General features: G+C 40.5%; 1 protein-coding gene across 1 annotated transcript; it reads right to left on the bottom strand.

The window, feature by feature from the left end:
• Nucleotides 1-12,991: 12,991 nt before the first annotated feature.
• cd5 (CD5 molecule) lies at nucleotides 12,992-24,879 on the bottom strand. The gene is made up of 6 exons (XM_079159767.1): nucleotides 24,762-24,879; nucleotides 17,324-17,710; nucleotides 15,942-16,100; nucleotides 15,307-15,357; nucleotides 13,864-13,929; nucleotides 12,992-13,716 (listed from the first exon to the last, which is right to left on the bottom strand). The coding sequence occupies exons 1-6, from the start codon at nucleotides 24,808-24,810 to the stop codon at nucleotides 13,646-13,648; spliced, it is 783 nt and encodes a 260-aa protein (XP_079015893.1). The 5' UTR covers nucleotides 24,811-24,879; the 3' UTR covers nucleotides 12,992-13,645.
• Between the last annotated feature and the right edge of the window lie 758 nt (nucleotides 24,880-25,637).

Here is a 25,637-nt window from a genome sequence, read left to right as displayed (position 1 = left end):
GTATTTGTGATACCTCAAAAACAAACCAAATCAGGAAGAAAATAGGTTTCCCTCGAAACATAATTAACAATGCAGCTTCATTGTCTGGAAGCATCATTTTTAGAAAAACACAGTGCACAGTGATATGAAGAATGATGTTATGGTAAGACAAAAGGACATTACTGGAAGTTTGTTCAAATGCAATGAACTCTGTTTGTTTTTTGTCTGTTGTCTGGAGCAAGATCCAAAGTTACATCATAAAGAAGTGGTCAAGGAACATTTTCGAAATATGTAATATATAAATATTTGAAGGTCAAGCAGGCTGAAATGTAAATAAATATTCCAGCAGTAAGTAAGACAGTGTGCTGGACGTTTCTCCTTTTCATTCAAATGGTCATTATACATTTATACATATCCATTATACATAAACATATATATACATATACATACACATTTATACATATATACATATATATATATGTATATATATATATACATAAACATATACATATAAACATATATATGTGTGTGTGTGTGTGTGTGTGTGTGTGTGTGTGTGTGTGTGTGTGTGTCTGCACGGTGAGAGTGGTAATGGAGCAGCAGAAGGGGCTTAGAGGACAATGGATCCGATAAAGAAAGGAGCTTAACAGAGGATAGAGAAAAATATGAAATACAGCAATAAAATGTTATTAAACAGACCTCCACCTACTGGAACTGCATTCCATACTTTAATACATTCCTCATTCATATTTCAGTGGTCTATCTTTGCATTACATTACATTACATTGTATTGAGATGAATGGGAAATAAATGTTGCAAGAGCAAATAACTGAGTTCTTTACAAAATGTTGCACAAATTCTAAACCTAGAATAGACCTAGGTCTGCTAATGGGGGAAATTATCAGAGATATTCTGTGAGACAACAGATAATTATCCTCTTGGACCCGAGCGAGCCCAAAAGGACTCCGTTCGGTTCCGAGGCTCGGTTCCGAATGTCGCAGAATGGACTTTTCATAAAGAAAAACATTTTTTTTTATTCTTTCGAAAAAAGTCTCCTTAACTTAATCATCTAAACCATTTTACACACTGCAAACACCATTATAAACTATTCTACTAACTAACTAAGAAGATCCGCCACAATATCATGCATTTTACGCCACAGACGGCGAGCCAACAACTCAGAGAATGCTTCGAAAACCTGGGCCATTGCTTCTCCCTTAGCATATCACACAGCTAACAACATTAGCATTTCACACAGAGTTCAACGGTATCATCCAAATTACTCTCCGTCAAAGCGTTCAGGAGTTACAGCCAACAAGCCACAGAAAGCACAACTCCCACACTGCCAAATATTGGAACTGTATCATACCGTGAGTCGGTTTTCAGGGCGAAAACAGTGAAATCCACAATTATTTCGTATGAAAAATGTGTTCGTCTACTAAGTGAGTACGTCTGGAACTTAAAATGGCGTTTCTCCGTTCATCTGAGCCAAGATGGAGGTCAAAATGCCGGCGGCGAATCATACAGGGGGCTTGGGGCTTGGGGGCTGAACGCGGCACGGTTTTGGAGTTTTATTGGCTGAAAATTCTGTCAATCACTTCATGGAACACACAAGTGTGTTCCAAATAAGCACCTGGATCTAACGAGATGTCACATGTCAAGATCCGCCCGGCAGAGCCTGAGCAAGGGCTCCAGACAAACAGACAGAGACGAGGAAAATGCATGGAGGAGAGATATGAGAGGTCAAAATGGGTCAAAATGATGCCAAACAGCTCTGTTATGATAGATTGTACAATATGAGTGATAAACAAAGTGAAATATATAGTTATATAGTATATAAAAGTACAATGAAACAGCTGCAAATTCTGGTTCGAAAATGAGAATTTGGCATCTTTTCTTTTAGATAAACACCTATAACTGGGGTTTGCTTCACTTTATTTACACCAAATCTTTTTGTGAGGCACCTGCACCCTTTGTGCTATGAATTGGGAATGTTTTAAGCTAGCCAGGGCCTCATTTAATACAGTACAGTGCTTTTTCTTCAGACGAACCTGGGAATTTCCCCTGTTTGCTGTGTTCAGTCTTCAGCTACTATTAACCAGTAACATATACACAATATTTACTCATCTCATCAAATCTCACAATCCCTAGTGTTGTTCAACCATCAACATTTTTAAAATAGACCTTGTAGTTACAGAATTGTAGTCTCTTTTGTATGGGTTACAATTTTCGAGAAGAGGCCTAAAACAAGGCTTAGGGTTCAAGAGGTTTCCAATTCCCTCAAATCCCTGTGTGTGTCACACAACCTCCTCCTGTAAATGTTGCTACCTAGTGCGGACTAAGCTAAGGCCAGTGACCTCCTGTCCTGTAACATGATCCGGCCAGTATCAGTACATGGCATCTCACAACAAAGTAGAAGCCGGCATGGCGGAACATATTGCGGTGTCACTTGACAAGACACCACGCAAGTGAAAATAGTGGCACTGCAACCTCCGCCGAAACCTGTGGACTGGAGGCAGATAGTACCATAACAAGCTCAGACCTACCTCAGCTCGGGCTAAGGAGATAAAAGAGTCGGCTGTACATGTCAGTTGCAAAGATATGAGGCTGGAAAGTATGGTTGAAAACCCGTGTTTCAAGGATTGACAAAGAGTTGAAGAAACACCGCTCACGCCTGCAGAGAGAGTAGCCTTGACGTGCAATGTGTGGACGTCTAGACCCACCCAGTCGTATGTTATGATTATGTCTCACCCCATCTCTGATGAGTGGGGACTAGTTTTACGTGTTTTACAGACACGGACAACTGCACTGGAGGAATGGGACCGAAATGGAAAGGACCCAGCCATAGTGACAGTCAACTTCAGTGAATTCATTTTATTTCATATGTTTATGGCATCTACATGAAAGTTAAAAGTGCCAAGTGACACAATAAGAATATAACACTGTTTCCATTCGTCCACTATTTTCATATGATATTTATGGCAAGTGCATTTCAGTTGACAACTTGACACTCTATTCTATTCTATTCTATTCAATTCAATTTATTTTGTACAGCCCAAAATCACAAATCACAAATTTGCCTCAGAGGGCTTTTGTACACATGCAAGGCAAGGCAAGGCAAGGCAAGGCAAGGCAAGGCAAGGCAAGGCAAGGCAAGGCAAGGCAAGGCAAGGCAAGGCAAGGCAAGACAAGTTTATTTGTATAGCACAACAAGGTAATTCAAAGTGCTTCACATAAAACCATTATAAGCGTCAAAACACAAGGCAAAAAAGGAGATTTAAAAACAATTAAGAAACATTAAAAACAGTCATTAAAACACTAAAAAGCAGTGTAAGAAATAAAATACAGCAGTAAAATGCAGAAATGCAGGAAATTGATTTATATCCTTGAATCTGGTTCAATTAAAGGCAGCAAACAGAAAAGTCTTCAATCTGGATTTAAAGGAGCTGAGGGTCTCAGCAGACCTGCAGCTTTCTGGACTTTGTTCCAGATATGTGGAGCAGAAAAACTGAACGCTGCTTCATGTTTAGTTGTGACTCTGGGAACAGAAAGTAGACCAGTCCCAGACGACCTAAGGGGTCGGGATGGTTCGTAAGGTAGCAGCAGATCAGAGATGGATTTTGGCCCTAAATCATTCAGTGCTTTACGACATCCTAAAAACCTTTAACGGGGAGAAAAGAGGAAGAAACTTCGGGAGAGCAACAGCATCTCTCCCAGGATGGACAGAATAGTTAGTACAATTAGTATTTACCATGGAACTGTAAGAAGTATTTATGGAATACGCTGAATCTTTAGTTTTAGGAGATGCCTCGATCTTCCATCTAACAAACGTATCCTGTTAGAGCCTTTGCGAGACAGTTTATAGTTCCTTTGTTTATTTTACTTAACTTTTTACTGTACAGTGTCCTTGAGATCATGAAAGGCGCTTTTTAAATTTAAATGTATTTTAAATGTGTTATGATTATTGTAACAATCAAAGCATTATGAATAGTCACCTTAACATCTTTCTTTATGTTTTCCTATATATCAGCTTTATGACTAAATGTTTTAATGCTGAGCTGGCCTGTTTTCTTGTTCAACAAATTCTATTGTATACCATTGACCCTGTGCTAAGCTACATACGACTAATAAAAATGAAAATGAAAATGACCAATAAAACGGAACTGCTCTGAACCTGATCTTCCTGCAGGGTGTCACTCTCATACACTGTCAATAACCCTCTAACACCAAAATATCCACTGCTGCCATCAGAGATTATAATTTCAGTTTTTAATCCACAATTTTTTTTAACATGCACATCTGTCACTGTAAATATAGATCATACACACTGTATAAACAGTATATAGAGATCTTAACATGTACACACTGTACATAATCACTATCATATAATCACATAATCATCGTCTATGAATATTCTTTCAGTATTTATTTCCTTGCACTATTTGTAATGTTTACAATTTACAGAACTCTTGACTTGTATTTAGACCTTTCATTTGTATTACATTGTTGCTCACTGTCAGTCATATACACCTATTTTTCCACTTCTTTTGTACATAACAGTCCTGTCTATTCTTTACCTTTATTTTACCAGCTTTCTTGTCCTTGTCCCCAGCTGTTATTTCTATTCCTGTGTAAGTCAAGAGAGTCAAATTCCTTGTATGGGCAACTACTTGCCCAAATAACTTGATTCTGAATCTCTTCCTCTTGACAGCCTGCTCTCTCCTTTCCTGAATCTGTGCATCCATCTATAAAGCAAAACACAATTTAAACAGCCTGCACATGATGACCATTGACTGTCAGTACTTAAACACGTAAATACCAATGAGGTAAATGATGCAGCATTTTTAGCATTTACTTTTCTTTTTTTAGGTTTAGGTATTAAAACAACTTGGTTAACGTTAGGAAAAGATCATGGTTTGAGTTAAAATGAGTTTGTTTGTTATGTTGTTGCGTAATGTTACTTTAAACTTTAAATAATCAAATGGGACACAATCACCGGCCCCTTGAGTGAAAGTGTTTGTCAGTCCTGCCATAATTACGTCCACATAGATACACAAACCATAGTTTGAAGCTCAAGGCTACTGAGCAAGCTGTTGTATTTGACTACTTTTGAGTGAGAGCAGGCTGGTACGGGACTGGTGATTTCTGACCTTTTTGTTGAATTGTTTCGATCTTTGGATTCACCAGGCTGGGTGGCTCATGGCTTCTCATGCATTTCATTGTTGATCTTTTTCTTTTCTATCTTGCTGTTCAGCACTGCCTGGAGATCACCTTTAAATTCAAATTTGACCAGTACTGCTCACCTTTTGATGGTATGGCATTTACACATACATGTTTCAGCATTAGCACTATGTGGGACCACTATTGAATACTTTTTGGGTAGTGGTAGAGACTGCAGAAATGTAACATATCATTGTTTTAAAATGTCCTTCAATTGATCTTTATCATGCTCAAACAGCTCTCTTTTCTGTCTGTGTTTCCTTTAATCTTTCCACAATAACTTGACATGTCTTTATCTGTGTGTATATGTCACACACTCTTCTATCTGTCTCCCTCTTCTCTTCTCCCCCTCTCCCATCATTTCTATCCTCCCACATCCATCCCCTGCTGGATAATCTGTTGCTGTAATCTACTGTCATCTGTCATTGTTTCTGGATGGGACATTTGCAATGAGGCCAGATTATCATCTCATACCGTGACCTAACCAGAAGAGGATGAGGTAAAATACTCCCACTCATACACAGATGGACACACACACACACACACACACACACACACACACACACACACACACACACACACACACACACACACACACACACACACACACACACACACACACACACACACACACACACACACACACACACACACACACACACACACCACATTTCAGACCATATACAAGAACAAGTTCTTACATGTGGGTGACTGTGGCTCAGTGGTAGAGTGGGTTGTCCTTCAATCAGAGGATCAGCGGCCCCACTAGTTACTCCCGAAGGTTGTGCACCTTGCATGGTAGCCCCTGCCACAAGTGTAGGAATGGGTGTGAATGACACATTAAAGCGTTTTGAGTGGTGGTAGAAGTAGACAAGTGTATAAAAGTACAAGTCCATTTACCATTTTCATGTGAGTACTTGCCGATACTGAGTAAGATATGAATATGTAATGCCATTAATACAAAGTTCTGTTCCAGTGTGCCAGGAGAAGAGGAGACACCTAAAGAGCTGCAGGTCCGCCTCAAGGACTTGTACAGCAAGTAGATGGCTCCTGTAGCAAAGACAAAGGATCAAATTGGAGACACCATCATCATGGAGCAGTTTCTCAAAGTCCTGAATCCGGACCTTCGTACCTGGATTAAAGAGTGAAACCTAAAGACCCCAAAAGAAGCAGAAGAATTGGCTAAATCTTTCCTCGCTACCCGCCACCCATCAAAAGAGTAACTCCCAGCCAAGACCCACCCACCCCATTGAGTAAACCTGTTGGTGTTAACGAGTTTAGAGCTAACAAAACGAGAGTAGCTCTCCTAGATTCAGGAAGCAATTGCACCATAGTCAGACAGGACAGTCTCCTTAGGGATGTCATTTTTTGTGAAAGGACAGTTGACATTTTCTGTATTCTCTGCGACAAAGTAGGTTACCCCATAGCTGAGGTAGCTATCCAGGTTGTCACGGGGCACGATGGAGGACTCAAACGCAGACCAGGCAGAGTTGATTGAAGCAGGTATTTTAATAAATGATGAGATCAGAACAGGAGACTTACGGAAATACAACAGGGAATCCAAGGACGAGATAAGGGACAAGGGGAAAAATCCAGCAGAACTGAAACAAGGCAGGCAGACAGGGAAACCGGGAACAGGACAAGCCGAACGGGCGGGTAGACAATACAAGGATCTGGCAGTGAGTGAGTGTGTGACAGGGGTCTAAATAGTGACTAGAACAGGTGAGGGGAGTTGTGCTAATGAGGAGGGAGTGCTTGATTAGCTGATCAGGGGCAGGTGAAGAGTGGCTGACAGGTAGAGTGAGGGTGTGGCGCTACACAAAGGCAAAGAACACAGAGGCAAAGCCTAATCGTGACACAGGTGGAAGGTCAACACTACTTGCTTTCAGCAGGTGTATTTGAACAACTGCCCTATCAGGTTGTGTTAGGCTCTGATCTCCCTATCCTTTCTGAACTGACAAGCAGTCATGTGAGGCTAGAGCTAGCTGCACCAGTGAAAGTTTGCTAGCTCTCACTAGGTCAGAAAGCAAGCAAGAAGAAGGTAGTTCAACAGTGGTGTGGGAGGAGTTACCTCTTGCAAACGAGGAAGTGCCTAGTGTTGAGCACACCAGACAGATTAAGGAATGGAAAAGCAAGAGACCGTGGAGACAGGACAGAGTAGGGGAACAAAAGTAGCTGAACAGGTGTTGAAACCTTTAGAATTATACCTTTTTGCCATTCCTAGTGACATTGCCAAGATACAGAAAGAAAACTCCCCACACTTACAACTTTGTTTTCTAAATGTGTGCCTGAGTCAACCCAAGAGATGGGTAGAGGAAAGGAAGCATTTGTGGTCAAGGGAGACATGTTGTATTGCTGTAGCCAGATTGGTGACCAGTTAGTCATTCCCCAAAGACTGAGGCCCACAACCCTTAACCTGAGCCACTCTATCCCATGGGCAGTACACTTGGGACAGGAAAAACATTTGGTAGAATGGTTACCCGTTTCTATTGGCCCCAGCAGTACGCTGACACAGTAAATGTAGGCCCACTAGAAAGGAGTAGTGAAGGCCACAAGTTCATACTGGTAGTCTGTGATTATGCCAAAAGATATCCTGAAGCCTTTCCTTGAAGAAGATCAAGGCTCGCCAGATTGTCAACTGCCTCTTTCAGCTGTTTTCCAGAGATGGAATCCCAAAGGAGCTCATCACAGACCAAGGCACCAACTTCACCCCAAGTCTGCTGAGAGAGATATACAGCATGCCGGGAATTCAGGGTGTAAAGACCAGTCCCTACCATCCACAAACAGATGGGCTCGTTGAGTGCTTTAACAAGGCCCTCAAGTCTATGCTGAGGAAGTTTGTGAATGACTCCAGGTCAGACTGGGACCAATGGCTTCAATTCTTGTTACAGAGAGTTCCCACAAGCATCTACAGGGTTTTCACCTTTCCAGCTGCTATATGGACATTCAGTGAGGGGTCCAATGGATGTCTTGAAGGAGGCCTGGGAGGATTCCATGTCACGACAGCAGTGCAATGAGCTCTCATATGTTCCTAAAGATGCGAGACAAACTGGACTAATTTCAGGAGCTCGCCAATGGTAATCTGTCTCAAGCACTGCAGCGACAGATGAAGAGTTATGACAAGGCTTCTAGGAGAAGAGTTTTCCAGGAGGGCCAGAAAGTTATCTTATTGCCACCAACGTCTGACTGTGGTCTCCTTGCCAAGTGGCAGGGGCCATATAAGATTACAAAGAAGGCCGGCCCAGTCACTTATGAACTATTTTTACCAGACCATCCGAAAAAGTATCAATTCTTTATTCATGGGAACCTTCTGCAATAATTGGTAGACCAACCAGAGCATTCTTCAACATTGTGGGCACGCAGAGTTGTTGACAAGGCAGAACTTCAGGAGCACTATTTTCCCTCTTCAACTGAGACTCCAGTGTTTCCAGTCATCTTACGACAGAAAAATGCTGGGAACTACAGGCCCACATGCAAAAATAGCTCTTCAGTCTAAAGCCAGGTTCTACAAACCTCACATCAAATCCATCTGCATTCAGCAGAACAGCTGCCAATCAGGGATACCACCTGCTGTATTCCAGGCAAACTTGTTCCAGGACTGAAGCAAGAAGTGGAGGAGATGATGGCTACAGGAATCATCGAGCCGTCTCGCAGTGAGTGGTGTAGCCCTGTGGTGTTGGTTCCAAAGAAGGATGACCCTAAGTTGAGATTCTGTGTTAACTTTTCAAGGTGAAATGCCTTTGATCCATATCCAATGCCAAGGGTTGATAAACTGATTGAGCGCTTGGGAAATGACAACTTCCTCACGACCCTTGACCTGTGTAAAGGGTACTGGCAAGTGCCCTTAACTGAATCTTCAAAGCTCTTAACAACATTCAGGGTTCCAAGCGGCCTGTTTCAGATTCAGAATTATGCCCTTTGGTTTGCACGGAGCACCAGCAACATTTCAGAGATTGGTTGATGAAGTTTTGAGAAGAGCGGAGGACTACGGAGGACAATGCAGCAGCGTAGATGACATCATTATCTTCAGCCGGACCTGGGAGGAGCATGTGCAACAACTGGCTAATGTCTTTCAACGCATTCACAGTGCTGGTCATCAATGCCAAGAAGTGTCACATTGGGAAGCCAGAGGTCCAGTAACTTGGCTATGTGATTGGAGGTGGAGGCATCCGTCTTCATGTAGGAAAGGTAGAGGCGATTGCAGCTTCATCACTACCTAACACCAAGAGGAGGCTAGGATCCAGCCCAATAAAGGTTAAATGGACTCAAGAATGTGAGAATGCTTTCAAGGACTTGAAAAACTGTTTTGTCAAGAACCTGTTTTGCAGTGTCCAGATTTCACTCTACCCTTTACTGTCCAGACAGATGGTTCTGGAGTAGGTCGCAGAGCAGTGTTATTGCAAGGAGAGGATTCAAACCAGTTGCCTGTGCAGTACATCAGCTGAAAACTCTTCCCAAGGGAAATGAGGTACTCAACAGTGGAAAGGGAAGCTTTAGCTATTAAATGGGCATTAGACAACTTGAAATACTACCTGATTGGCAAAGAGTTTGTTCTAGAGTCTGACCATCATGCATTTCAGTGGATTCACAAAATGTGTCCCCATATTTCACTGTCATATTTTGACAAATCTAACCATGCTTGTTAATTGTTTGTTTAGCCATAGTTCCATGATGATCTGTAAATTAAGACCCTTACTATCCCGGGATGCTTGTGTTTTGTATTTTATTTAATTATAGTTCATATAATATCAACATTGGTGGTTAAAGTAGAACATGAACAGGTATTGTTAAGTTTAGTTAATGTTTCTAGATTCAGTTCTGCATTTTATTAGTTAATCATTATCTCTCTTTGTTACTTACCATACCAACCATATGTTCAGGAGTCTACAGGAGGAGGTGCCCAACCATTTCCTCTATTTATACACTGGATGACGTCAGCAGTAATGTCAAGATGTCAGATTATGTAAAGGTATGTCTTTAGGGTAGTTGTGATCTGTTATGCATGGTTGCAATTGTATAGCATATGGTAAACTATCTAAAAGTGTTTGCTACCTGAAGGTTTGCAGTAACGTATAGCTTTTATTTCTTACCTGTTTGAGGAAGTAATTGGTGTTTCCATGGTACAAACTACATCCTGCTGATGGAAGGCTCTATTTAGGCAGATGCCTTTGGCTGTTACGAGGGGATGAACATCAGTGTGTAGCTGTGTGCACGTGATGTTATGTTAGTTACCTTTATGACGAGTTGAGTTTTATTCAGTTAATAAATCCTCTTGAACCCTAGGCCTATTTTTAGCCCTCTGCTCGAAAATGTCATACCCTTACTCAAAGGGGCTTATCTTGCTAACTACAAGGTCTATTTGATTAATTTAAATGGCATAATAACACAAATAAATGTGAGCTTTGTTAAGATGTGTACATATCATTGTATATGTTACTGGTAAATGCTGGACGAATGTTACACACAGCTCAAATTGAAAATGTTCAGGTTTGCCTAAAAAGCACTTTTATTGATTTGAAATGATGCAGAAGCTGGCCTAAACTCTCTCAAATCATATCACAACATGTCAGCAGTCCTTTAAAAAAAAAATTGGCTTTGATAAAGTGAAGTATGCCTGAGAAATCAAGGTCAGCTGAGGTCAGCCAACGTCAATTCTGATTTTGGAAGCAGCACATATAGCAGTTTTATTGTACTTGTATATACTATATAACTATATATTTCACTTCTTTTATCACTAATAGTGTTCAATCTATCTAATACAGCAGTTTGGCATCATTTTGAGAGCCTGGGCCCCATAATAACCTGTAAAACATGGCTCATTGTCGTCTGAATTTCAGTTTTACGGAATGTAATTGAACCTTACCAAAGCCTGTGATTGGCTGATTTGCGCATGTGACATGAGATTTGAACCCGGAAGAGTGTGAGGAGTGTATGATACGATCTTTGAGTTGTTTGACAGAATTTTAAGCCAATAAAATAATCGAAAACCGTGATCCGCCCCCATGGGTCAAACCCATTGGCCAAAACTGAAATAGGACATTCTTTTAGTTGTTTATTTGAGTTTGTGTAGAATTGTGTTTGGAGTGTGTACACTGGCTTGCAGGATAAGGTTGAACAGAATCTCTTCGTTAATTTGGTATATAGCATGTATGAAGCATTAATAATATTTTTGGATGAAAAGTCCATTCTACGACATTTGGAACAGAGCCTCGGAACAGAACAGAGACCTTTTGGGCGTCTTCGGGTACAAGAGGTTGTGTGTGGTTGTTTTTTTTGTTTGTTTATATTGGTTGTATACATGTTTGGTTACACATTACACTCTTGTAAATAAACACCTCTTGTTTTCTGGACAAAGTTTCTCGTGTCTGCCTCCCATCACTTTCCAAGCCACTCCGGTCAGGCTTCCTCACAGTGTCCAATTGCCAAAGACTCTTCACTATTCATTTCATCATGCATGTGAAATACATTATTGTTACACTCTAGTTAAGTCTCTTGTGATTCAACTGCAAGCTGTGTCTGTAAATTGTGTGCTCTGTATATGCTATAAGCAGTCTTTTAATTTTTTGCAGTTGATCTTCCTCACCAGTAGATGGAAGTTCTTTCCAACAGAGATCCACAAAATGTATCAAATTAGCCATACCAGTTTATTATCCTTGAAAATTGAGGTTGTGCTGAATATATATTGTTTGTGTGCTGTTGATTGTATGTTTTAAAAACTCGCCTTCAGCTATACCTTTATTTATTTGCTCTTGGTGTGCACACAACTAGTATGTTAGAATTAGTCATCATAATCGAGCGCCAGCTAGTCACCATTTCGCCAAGTGCAGACCCGATTTAACTGCACATTGTACCCCAAATGACACTTGGCATCTTTTATCTCTCATTGGTGTCTGTTGACTTGTGAGTAGGTGTCCTTAAAGGCACTGATCATCACAAAATATTAAACCAGTCAAAGACTGTTATTATTTTCAATCGACACATGACTCATTATGTAAAACTTAATTATAGTGTAACGTTATATAAGATGTATTGGCTTCCTCCCATGGTGTCTATTGCTTGTATATGCTTCCTTTAGGCAATATTGTCAGAAAACACTAAACTTTCAAGTCATCAGACTTTTTAGTCAACTTGGAGTGATTTCCTACTCTGAGACACTTGATAGATGTGGACCCTGGTTTGGTCATCAGAGCTTTTGTTCTGAAAACAAAACAAGGTTGATGAGAGCCACGAGTTATTATAGTGTCACTTACTGAGTTCTAAAACCATATGAAGTTAATGTAAAGTTCCTTTATCAGCTGATGTCACAAATTGCAATCCTCATTTCAACTGACTCTAAACATGTAGGCAGTGACCACCAGTACTGTCTGACAGCTGATGGGCAGACAAAATGAACAGTGTGGCCAAACAAACCAGCCAGACTATGTTCAGCACGAGTTAGAATCTCACTTCTTCTACATTAAAGAATTGACCAAGTTTTGTTGAAATCCACTCAGTGATAGCTGAGATGTGTGAGGATGATTATGAACGAACAAACAACCTCAACCCTGACTTCCTCACACAGGACACAAAAAGGATGAAGACAAAAGAGAAGACAGGAAACAAATGAAAAGAATGAGGTGGCATTAAAGGAAACACGAGGAGACAACAAGAAAGAGAAAGAGTGAAGGAATAGAAGAGATTTGGAATGATACACAGGCTATGACAGAAATAACACAAACAGGAAGTTGTATCAACGGCAGAGGAAACCACATTTCTGCACTTAGTAACCACCTTCGTCTCTCACTCTCTCCTCCTACTCTCTGTGTTTCAGCCCAAAATCTACAACATTTTCCATTCACCTACTTCTAAGACAACAAATCAGATGAAACACAAGTTAGATCATTTTACTGAAAAGAAAAAGTTCACAATAATAATCAAAAATCACAAACAAAACTTATGTTACAATGTCAATCGATATACTCAGAGAGTTTATTTCATGTAATTGGAAACTTGGTCCAGGTTGTGTGTAGATTAGCTCAGCACAAAGACTGGAAGAATGAGGGAACAACTAGGCACTAAAAGTAAAAAAATACACCTTCTAATAACCCCAAAACGATTCCATTCAATTATCACATCTGAATATAACTTTGGTAGGCACGATAGAACTTGTTCCTCTGTCATTCATTAAAAAAGGCTGCTAAATTGAGTTTAGATACGATACTATACATGGATGGTTGTTAAACTTGTTAGAACTGAACTTTTAGTATGTGGGGCAGCCAATGCGGGTATATCAAGAGGTGAATGCTCAACTTTACATGATCTTGAATACTCAGTAATTCCAATTACAAACAAAACCAGAAATAGTCAAATGTAAAAACGTATTTTTAGCCCACATATGAATGATGATGATGATGATGATGATGATGATGATGATGATGATGATGATGATGCAAGAAGAGGATACGTGTCAGAAGTTATAATCACTGTTCCTGTTGGATGACGGCTCTCTGCTGTCACTGACTGCCAGTCGCTCCAGAGCTGATTTGACAACACACAGGAAAAGCACGTCAGATTTAAACCAATAGAATTACTACTGGAGGCGAGTGAGCTCACTTTGTTGGTTTCACATTCTAAATGTGTGTGTGTGTGTGTGTGTGTGTGTGTGTGTGTGTGTGTGTGTTTTACCAGGGTAGGACAGTCTCTTCTCTTCATCATTGTTTTTAACTGCAGTTTTTCCTCGATGATAAGACACTAAACAGAGACATAAACAGATGAGAGACTAGCTTTGAAAGTATACATTTGGTGTTGTTCTATATTGTTCTTATTGTCAACATATCTGTTGTGCAGACCCAAACCAACAATCTGTTACTCCTTCTCTTAATACTTCCTGTCTGTGGATCTCAGCACCAATCCCAATTGGTTCCGACTGAAGATGTTAATTAACATATGTATAGTTTCACAAAAAGAAGACTCCACGTCATTTCCTAAGAGCTGGTCACTAGTTTTTACTAAACCAACATGAGGAAATAGTGCTTTGTGCATTGTGGACTGTTTTCATCAGCGGATTTATCCACATGTGGTGCTCTAGTGAGTATTTGTGGCAGCAGGACGGTGTATGTTGGATGAGTAAAAATAAACGGTGTGTGTGTTCATAGTAATGAAGGAACATATCACCCAGTGCAACAGTGTGGCTTATTGATGTGTTGTCTCTATGGCACAGAGCAATAATATATAAACACACACACAATACAATGTTGATCGTAAGAACATTTGAACATGGAAGAGTCACGTGATTGGCTGGACAAGATGGCAGCATGGATTGAATCAGCTCAACCAAGTCTTTTTACTTTTGTTAATTTACTCCGTTGAGATAAATATCTTTTAAATAATCTTGCTGAATTGAGTATCTAATCTAAGAAGCAATGGCTGAATTGAGTAAAAAATCTTTGTCTATTAGTGATAGATTGAAAACGAGGAGACAATCTGACACGGAGGCTGGAGAACGCTGCTACCTTGAATCACACTTTGACCAAATTCAACAGATGGGAAAGGACACAGGAAAAGAGGGGTAACACATGGTCTGATGTTGAGAACAACACTGAAAATGCGAGCCATCCACGAGGCCACACTGGCTAAAGCAAGCAGACATGGAGGACAGGAGCAGAAGATACAAAGTCCACACAGCAGAAGGACTCCAAGGGTCCAACACAGCCCAATTCCTCCAGCCACTCTCATCATTGGACAGAGGATTCATTTTTGTAATGGTTACAGCGGTTGTCTATCTCTCAAGCTATGGACACAGCCCAAGCCAAAGGTGTTTCAAGGGAGCTAGTCAGGTAAAGACATATCAGGGAAGCGGGGGAGAAGCCAAGGAATTCATTGTCTTCCCTACCAGCAGTGCTACATCAAAGGTCAGGGATGGGGATCTAGAGGCAGAGCCTGACCACGCCTCTGAAGTCACCCAGCAGTGATCTGTTCTACTTAAAAACAACTATCCCTTTAAGACTGTGTGTGAGTTCATGTTGGTATGTTACTGCATGAACAAATGATACCTCAGTAGCCCTTAAGTGTGTGTGTGTGTGTGTGTGTGTGTGTGTGTGTGTGTGTGTGCGTGTGTGTGTGACTCACCACTGTGACTCTGTGTTGGTCCGATCCAGCGATTCTGCCTCCTGTCTGATACTGAAAACACAGCAACCAAACCACTGAACATGTATGTAACGACTGCCGTGGTAAAGAACTATTAGCTGTAAGTCTGAAAGTTGTAGTCATCATTAACAATGGACTCCAGGGGGCTCGTGTTTTGTACTGCAGAGACTTGTTGTGAAGACGCCCTTCAAGGCCCTGAAAATGTATTTAGTTAACCACCGTCTTACTATCGGTGCTGGGTTTCAACATGAACATCTGTTGGGATAAATTGGGACTTTACATGAGAGATTCCTGTTTTTCTTTTCTTTTCTTTGCACTTTGTTTTGAGGTGGGCGGGGCGTCCTTCCATGCATCAGTATTTAGAATGAGAATCTGAAGACCCACCCCAGCACCACACCCATACAATCTGTTCTATTGTGTCAGTCTGATAGAATCCTTTGGATTTAAATCTACAGTCCCTTCTTGGACATAATCTTTAATCTGACGAGTCTTAATCTGAAAACATCAGAGTTTTCAGGTCAGTAAGTACTGATTACATACAAACATGTAGCCTATGCATATGCATCTGTGTGTGTGTGTGTGTGTGTGTGAGAGAGTGTGTATGTGTGTGTACTCACCTCTCTTCTGCAGGGCTTTGACGGTGGGTCTGGTGAAGCGGATCAGTAACAGGACCAGCAGCACGCAGCAGAGTAAAGCTGTCACCACTTTGTAGGCCTGCAGCTGCCCCTGTACATCTTGGAGGACCTGCCCCTGTACATCTTGGAGGACCTCCTCAACTGGACACACACACAAAAACACAAAAACACATGAACGTGGGACACTTTGGTGCAAGTTCGCAGACTGGTGCAAGGGCAGGCCCCTCAATCCATCCACGGTGTCAAAGGATTCTGCTACTAACATCAACGCCTCACTAGCACCCACTGAAGTCGTCTGATATCTGACCAAACCTCTGAATGCACGGAAACAATCTACATAGACTGACAATGGATATAACTAAGGAGGAGGCTGTGGTTAGAGATAGAGCGGGTCATCCTCTAATCAAGAGATCGGCGGTTCAACCCCGAGCTCCCCTCCATAGTGCCATAGTGCCAACTCCATTGAGTTGTTGGAAAACTAGAAAGGCGCTACATAAATGCATTTACACATCTACCATACACGTTCATTTAGGTGTGCCAATAAAGCTCTGTGTTTTCACCACTATTCCCATAGGGGGCATTTTACATTTTGTGAAACTATACCAAACTATATGTCCTGCTTTCAGATATTTCTGCTTACTTGTACGATTGAATTGAACCCCAGCTTAGACCTAAAGGCTGCTCCTGGCTAATATCCAGTCGCGGGAAGGTGCATTTAATAAAATGCGACTCAGGCTGACCAAGCAACAGGAAATCAGAGAGTTTTGTGCCCACATTTACAGGCTTATTATCATCATCGGCATTCAGTGTTCCCAACTGAGAGGAAGTAGAGCCAGGAAGAGCACCCGCTATGGAGGGAGCTGAGCCAGCAGACTCATGTCCATCACAGCGGACCTCATCCCGGATGCCCGGTTCCTCAAGTATGTTAGTCCATGTCGATGTGTCCTCGGGCAAGACACTTAACCCCAAATTGCTCTCGTAGGCTATGCTATCGGTGTGTAAGTGGGTATGAATGTTAGATAGTCCTGATGGGCAGGTGGCACCTTGCACAATAGCCCCTGTCATCAGTGTATGAATGGGAGTGAATGGGTGAATGACATGTTATGTTAAAGCACTTTGAGTGGTCGGAAGACTAGAGAAGCGCTATACAAGTACAGTCCATTTACACTTTATCATTTACAATAGTTTTACCTATGACAAAATTGGGGAGTGTATGTTTCGATACCTCATCTCCTGTCGTTGTGCACTGCATCATGTTAGCCTCCTAAAGGCTGCGTAGTATAAATGGTCAGCCCACATGAGGACATTAGTTAACTTACTCACACATCCAAAGACAAGCACCAGCACACAGACAGTAGACCAACCTTTGCATTGGACCCTCAGTGACTCACACCCGGTCTTCTTCACTGCTCCACTCTCTGTGATGTTATAGCCATCCAGCGTGGCTTTGCTTTTGTTCCAGTGCAGAGTGTCTTCACAACCTTCCTGGTTTTTACACACATTTCTCAAAAGACTCTGGATGTTCGTTGCACTGTCTAGACAAACAGCCAAGGAGGAGTTGGAGAGGATCAGGGTAACTTCTCCTTCACATTTACTCATCCATGTGATTGTGAGAAGACCCAGGGCAGGCGCAGAGCTGATGGGACCAGCAGTGGTTGTTGGAGTGGTATTGGGGCTAGAATCGTCCCTGCTGGTGCTGGTGGTCTCAGTGGGAGATTGAGTCTTGTATGGAGCACTTGCTTGGTCTGATCCTGGAAGACAAGGAACTGTTAGTATGGAGAACACAGTTCAACACACTGTTTCAAAAGATCCTTTCACACTAAGAGGAGTATCACTCTGTTCTGGCCCACCATTACGTAAAAATAAAATGAATGAAATTCTCGATCCTACTCCACTGGATGTTCAAACCTGCTGGGTTGATTTGTTGACACCAGCACAAATGGGCCATACTGAACCCCAAATTGTGCCTTTAGCATAGTGGTCCGTATGACGGGGTCCATATATGGGCCATAAACGTAAGGGAAGTATTGTTATATTATGTTTACTGATTATGTCTTTTAATTTGTGCAGTTTGCTTAAAACATTACCGGACCAAAGCAGTTCATATAAAGTAGGATACCTTCAAATAAGTCAATAAACTATGTGCATCACTGTTACTTTTATATTTCTAATACATTATTTTCCATTTTCTTTTCATTTTTGGATATACTGCTGTGCAGACCTGTTATAATTCCTCCAGTTGCTGCTTGCATAGCGTGTATTTTATAATATGAGATAGGATAGTTATGTACCAAAGGTGAGGAAATAGCCAACAATACTCTACGATAATTAAATAGTTTTAAGTTTGTGGTCTCTGCCTGGAGTATGAAGCCTGAAGCATTGTAGCAGCATGTGTGTGTGTGTGTGTGTGTGTGTGTGTGTGTGTGTGTGTGTGTGTATATTAAAGCCAGATATATCTCATTTGTGCCATAAAGCTCTACTGTTGTCCAAAAGGATTAAAAACACATCAATGAGCCACACTGTCGCACATGTTGTGTGACATGTTACCTCACCATGAACACACACACTGTAGATTATTTAGACTCAATCCCATATACACCGTCCTGCTGCCACAAATACTCCCTCGCACCAAATGCAGATTAATCCATCGCTGAAAATAGTCCCCAGCAAATACACTATGTTTAAGTAACATTTGCTAAGAGCTGCAGTGACCAGCTGTTTTAGGGAATTACGTAGCCTTTTGTAAAAATGAAACTATGTATTTGTGAGGTGCTTTTAAAGATTTCCATCTTCAGAAGTAACAAACAGGCTTGGCGCTGACAGAAGGCTTATACCACCCTGTGATATTCAGCTTTAGTCCTAAAGTCCTGTAGACTCACACAGCACTGCTCACCAGGAGGCATCTTTAAAAAAACAACCAAAAGCTTACTTCAGCTTACTTACAGTATTACTGCATCTAATTTCATGTTCTTGAGCAGAAGAAATAGTTCTGTGAATGCCTGACCTATAAAATGTCTGTAATACTGTGTGTGTGTGTGTGTGTGTTTGTGTCAGCATGCATGTATTTGTGTATGTACTAGCTGATGCCACAGAGAGCTGTTTTATGAAACAACATAACAGCTATTGGTAGAACAAGATGCCAACTCTGATTGAGAGACAGTGATATCTTCATCACTTCCCTCATTTGAACATGGACTCTGAAACAGCCAACAGATCTAAAGCAGCCGATCGAGCAGAGTTATAATCCAAAGTCTGCTGTGCAATCAATGCGGTTTTAAAATGGCCTCTTGTAGAAGTTGGGTGATGTGCGCAGATGTCTTAGTAACTGAGACCTGGCTGCAGAGTTTTGTACATTTTGAGGGCTGAGCTACATCTCACGTGTTAAAGCAGATTAAGCAGGTGTACAACAGTACGGATGCTCACGGCCGATAGACTTCAGCTGCAGAAATTCTGACATCCAGTGTGTTACATCACGAAGCACCCCTGCTGTGTGGCCAGCTTCAGAGAGAGACACTTACTGATTGCAGAATTACCTCACAAACGTATTTGTTAAAGCTTGAGTGCAGAACAGATAGAGTTCCTAATTTAAAATAGCATTATTTGAATCTGAATTAGAATTACACAAACGGGCCTATGACATATTTCTACATCTCCCCGCCCCCAGTATCGCTCCATCACCGTCGATCACTTTCTATTTTGGGACTTTTTCCTCTGTATGGCAAGTTTCTTTTTTTTACCTCAAGCAATCACTCCAGACACTTGGAACCTATAGCTTCTGCTGTACTCCTAGCTGCTGCCGCTATTGTCTCCCCGCTTCCTGCCTGTCAAGGTATTGGGTAATACCGTGCAACCAATCAGAGCACTGGAATAAGCAGCGACGCTCTGAAGAACTCCGTGAGTGAGCAAGGTTGGTTGAAGGCACTTTGAGTACTGCTCATGTAATGACGTTACTGTGGAGTTGAAAAAACACTTGATTCTGGGAACAATTAACATTCTTCTGGTATTCTCAGTGCGGGGATGTCGCCACAGACACCAGACACCACTACTACGGTATTCTGGGAAATACCGACAGCTTATTAAACAACATCGTGTGAACCTCTTTTGGAGAGGGCTTGAATGTAACAGACTTTCATTTATACGTGAAAGTCCCGCACTCTCGCTGTAATGTAAGCACACCATTTTATTCCCAACATGTCTCATCTTTGTATTTTATTATATTACAAATGTGTATGTTATTTCCATTTGAACTTGTATTGTTGAAATCTTATTATCATATCATTTATATTATATTATTATTATATAGCTGACTGTTGTGTACAATGAAAGAACATTTTAGAATGATATGTCCTAATGATGACGCAATGAGATTGGAACTGTTCCAAGAATTGACCCTGCTAAGTCCCGCCTCTCGTACACAGACCAGCCAATCATAACTTTACATCAGCCAGCTCTGACCAGGGTTCAACAACTATCCAATGACAACACGGTCTCCATAGACTCATTCATTGTTCTCAGATGTTCTTCATGATCAGGCTGGTTTAGTGGATTTGGAGCTTGTCGTGGTGAAACGTTGCGTAATATGATTCTCGCCGGAGAGGTTGAAGGAGATTTACGTTTCTAAAACGTTAGCGGAGTCATTAACTAGCGTTAGCACTTCTATGCTACGCTATACTGAATGTTTACTGAATGTATACACATGCTGACGTAGAAAACATTTTCATTTTTCACTTAATCAGCATTGAAAATTAAACAATACAATTGTTATATAACATTCATAATATATCAAATTGAGCCAGTTCACACATTTTCAAATGTGCCCATCGTGGTTTGTAGCAATGTAGATATTTAGTTTTTACTAGGAACTATTTTCTACCAAAACTGGTTCTATATAAAAACAGTCAGAAACTTTTATTTTTCTTAAATGTCACTTTTAATGCTCTGAACCCCACAAACCTGTTTCTATTCAGCTCCGCTGTGTCGGGGCGGCGGCACAAGTTTCAGTGGCGTGGATTTCAAAGCTTCTGCAAACAGAACCGAAACTATCTGCATGGCTAGATACCACTCCAGGTTCATCTGAACAAACCAACATTGCAAAGTTATATTTAAAGTTTTAGAATTCACTGAAAGTAGTTCTAAGTTTCTGAGTTTTGAGAGTTGGTTCTTCGTCTTTCTTATTATACTCTAGGAGTGGTCAGCAGTAGTTCAGGCGGTATTCATTTCAACATTGAACAAACTTCCTTTATTTTCATGCGTTTTCTTTACCTACTTTGTAACTCAGTGCACTTAATGTGCTTCTGCATTTGTGCAGGTTTTAATAGCTTTACACAATATGAAATGCATTCTGTAATCTAGTGAGATTTTGCAAAATCACCTTTAAGAATTTGAGCCACTATGAAATACTATCTGCACTGTAATCAAGTAAAACAGACATGTTTGAAACCTGATTGGCGTAATTAATACAAGCCATGAAAGAGGCTACATTTGAAATGTTTGAGTGAGGTTCAGTGTAGAAGTTATTATCATACTACACAACTGTACAGACAAACATCTGGAACCTTTACATGTGTTACCAGTGGGGGCCGATATACTGAGCTACCGGATAAAAAAATGATACGGTCAAAAAAAATCTATCAAAAGTCAAAATCTTCCCTTACGAAATATGCATTCAATATATGAACTTGAAATTACAAATGTACATCAGTATTACGAGTATCAAAAGTAAAAGTCTCACAATGCAGCAGAATGACCCCTGTATAATATAACAGTACATTATATTATAAATAAATTATGATTATTATGATTATATTTGTATATAGTTGCAATTGGTTGGGCAATATAACAATATATATTATGAAACAATTTAAATGCGTCCGATTTTGCTGTACTGTTTAAGGTATTTATGCATTTCATGAAATCATAATATCATATCATTTTAGAAACTGATCACGTTTTTTTATGTTATATCTCAATCTGAAAAGTAGGCCAACTGGTTAAAGTAATTGTTATTTTCCACCCTTGAGTTTAATGTTGCTGCCTCCGGATCCCACCATCATTCATGCTATTGACAGGTTGATATTCCAGGTCCGTGTATGAACATACTGTATGTGACACTTCATAAGTACTATATATATATATATATGTATATATATATATATATACATATCCATATAGTGTATGTATATGTATATATATATACATATCCATATAGTGTATGTATATGTATATATATATATATATATATATATATGCTCCAAAGGGTTGAGTGTTTTGTTTCTACTTTAAAGAGGATTTGTTTTAGTGAAGTGACAATCTTGATGAATCTGGAACTGACAATGAGAATGAATCAAAAACACAGATATGAAATATATGTGTGTGATGGTGGATTTTCTAAAGTAGATATTTGACTATTTGGTGTGGTGGTTTAAGTCCCGGTCCACAGGCCACACGTTTGATTTGGTCAGCGGTGTCTTACTGTAGTTGTGCATTTACAACACACAGAGCTGTTTAAAAGTAAATGTTTGTCCTGACACAGTAATCTGGATACTATGAGGCCGTTATTGTAGCAAAACTATTTGCAAATGTGTGTGGAGAGTTGTGTGACTGTATCTCAGTCCGTGAATGCGTAATCAAATCTGTGAATGTGTAAAAGAATCTAAATGCATTCTGAGATTTGTGAATGTGTAAAAAAAATATTCAGGTTAGCAAGTGCATTGAGATTTGTAAAAACAAAAGATTTGTGTTGGCAGATGTGTAAATGCGAACACAAATACGGCTGACTGGTGGGATGGAAGCTGTTACTGAGGCGCAGTGCGCACAGAGTCGTAGGACCTGCTCGATGGTAACTCGTGACTTGTCTGTATTTGCAGCAAAATACTTTGACTTTTCAGCCAATGATATTAACGTACGCATTTACACTTTTGTTAATTTAGTTGTTAATTTAGTTGTTTTGGAGATTTTTACACACACACAGATAAAGTTACACAACTCTAAACACACATTTGCAAATATTTTGCAAACCAATAATGTTCCATAAGTACTCTAGTTGTCTCACCAGCCAGTGTTTGGGTTTCAATTTAGGGCGAAAAATCAAGGCTCAATACTCAATTCTAATGCTTTACAAGCAGATTAAATCATTGAATCATCAAACAAACAACATCGGTTCATTCCAGTTAATATTAAAGTAGTAAATAATCAGAGACTTACTTTATCTAAGTCCTCTCGGTGTACTACACTATTATCATTAGTATGTTCTTTGGTAATGCTGTCACAGTGAGTCAGTAATGCCTTCAGCGTCCCACTCGTAGCAGCTGATGACAGCCGGTTCCACGACTCCTGCACCAACGGGCCCACACCGGCCGTTCACACAGAAACACAGCAGGACGCTCGGTGTTAGCAGAAACACGACCGTGCTGGTTAGGAAACGGTGAGATGATGAATTATTACCCAGGAGGGCGACTTTGATTATGATGACAGATCACATCTTTGAAGAATCAGGTGTCATGATGCAGCACAGAGGTTCACAGTAATGTGGACAGCATTTCATTTCTGTGGATGGTTGTCATGGTGACCATCATTTTATCCATGTCTCCGTGATTGTCTGGTGGACAATAGGGTCACAGCTACAAAGTCATCTGGCACACATTTGATGCAGTGCATCAAAGCATGCTCACAAATTAGTGACGCACGCTCTAAATAACGTGTGACTGAGTTGAAAGACCTTTTTTCACAGCAGACAATTTGACCTGAAAAGCACAGGTGTAGAAAACGTAAATGGTAGCCCCCCGCCCCGCCGCCCCCCGTACAACACCACAGCATTGGTACAAGAGCACCTAAATGGAATGCACCCGTGAGTAACTCAGTCCCACCTGGTGATTGACAAGCCAAATGTCTGCGTTAGGAAAGGTCCACTTACTGAGGTGGAACGTACACGTTTAAGCTGGAAGACAAGCTGCACGTTGAGGGTTCCCTGTTGAACCAGGCTGAGAGGCCTCTGAATAAATTCAACACTAAAGAGACGGAAAGTCAGGACAACATGATCCTCACGTCTGTACAACAGAAAAAAAGCAAAACGCCTACATTTGTTTCAGCTTGACTTGTGATCAAATGTGACACATTGAGTTGATTTATCAAACATTGTGAGTAGTTGCAGAGAACAGCACACTTCACCTTTATAAATCGTTGTTAAATCTACAATATTTCTGTAAGTGAGCACCAGGGTCTATGAATCAAACTCGTACTATATTTAGATGTAATTATATTTCTTCAGGTAACTTTACAACCAAACGGGACATTAGTCAGTAGAACTGGGAACACATTTCACTACATAATCAACGTGAAATTCAACCTACAGCAGCTCTCAGACTAGCGCTAGGCTTGCATTGGCCTAGTGTTAGGCTAGCATTAGGCTATTCATAGGCTAGCATCAGCACACACAAATGGCTATTTATTAGGAATTTTGCATAAGCTGGCAACCAGGAGACACACATTAAAGCTGCTGTTCTGATGCGACATTTTGAGTCTCTGGGAAAGTTCTTTGTCCCAAAATGGAAGGTTCTCCACGTGAAAATGGTCACACACTTCGCCCGTTGTTATTCCTCATATTTGTCGCATCGATTGGGTTCAGGATGCATCAAAATTATTTGTGTAGACGGTTTTCTCTTTGTGGTAGCATCCTGCTGCTAGTTTTACACTTTAATATTGTGTTAAATTTCAGTTCAGGTCAGGCCTAGTAATACCCCATCTCAGAGGGTTAAAGCTAACGTTTTCAATATTCTACATGTCCCCAAAGTAATGTGCACTTACCAACGACGAGTAAAAGAGTTGAGAAGGTCACAACAGTCCTGAGATCCATCACAGTAACAATGTACAAGTAGAGACAGACAGACAGGAGGAGAACAGACGACAAGAATGAGATCAAGACGCCAACAACAGAAAAACAGATGAGAAAGGAAACGGTGCAGAGGTGTAAAACTCCTCTCTCTCTCTCTCTCTCTCTCTCTCTCTCTCTCTCTCTCTCTCTCCATACAGTGAATCACTTCATCCCCGGCCTGCTGCCGCTGCTGCTGCTTGTGCAAAAGTGCAGATTTCCTCTCTTCAAAGGAAGCTTGCAGAAGAGAGGCAGAGAGGGGAAAATAAGAAATGATGATAAGAAGCGAGGAAGGAGGAAGAGGTAGGAGGAAGAGGTGAAGGGAAGAGTTATGTGACTCTCAACTAAATCAACATTTTTAAACATGTTTGTGAGTCACGAGCCTCTGCTAACACACGAACATCGATGCTTCGTCAGGGATGGCTGAGGGATGAATTGCAACAAGCATGATGGACTCAAACGCAGTGTTAGCAAATCACCAACAAAAAATAATAATAATAAATATCATACTGCAAATTTTACTCACGTTAACAGGGTAAAGTAGTCCCAAAAGTTATATTTGCTTGCAATAAATATAATAATAATAATTGTATTATACTTTTGGTTCTGTATATTACATTTAAAGGGAATTATACTTTTGCTGTGTAACTCTTATAATCTAACTTGGGATTCAAAAGAGCATTTGTGCATCGTCACATTTGTTAAATATATTTTGTTTTTCATTTTGTGTAACGGACTTCAGATTTTTATGTTATCTAAATTGAGATATTTACAGTATAAAAAAACAATGTTGAATCTTTTGTTGTATCATA

The sequence above is a fragment of the Pholis gunnellus genome (assembly GCF_910591455.1).
Source record: "Pholis gunnellus genome assembly, chromosome: 5".
Lineage (NCBI taxonomy): Eukaryota > Metazoa > Chordata > Actinopteri > Perciformes > Pholidae > Pholis > Pholis gunnellus.
The sequence above is the reverse complement of the archived record's forward strand: the minus strand, read 5'-3'. Positions and strand labels throughout refer to the sequence as shown.

What these genes read in the sequence shown, in the direction of transcription:
- cd5 (XM_079159767.1), bottom strand. Translation starts at nt 24,810, where the DNA reads ATGGATCTCAGGACTGTTGTGACCTTCTCAACTCTTTTACTCGTCGTT. An exon ending in ACCAACACAGAGTCACAGTG is followed by an intron (nt 13,930 to 15,306) that starts GTGAGTCACACA and finishes GTCTCTGTTTAG; the next exon opens with TGTCTTATCATCGAGGAAAA. An exon ending in GAAGAGACTGTCCTACCCTG is followed by an intron (nt 13,717 to 13,863) that starts GTAAAACACACA and finishes TTGTCAAATCAG; the next exon opens with CTCTGGAGCGACTGGCAGTC.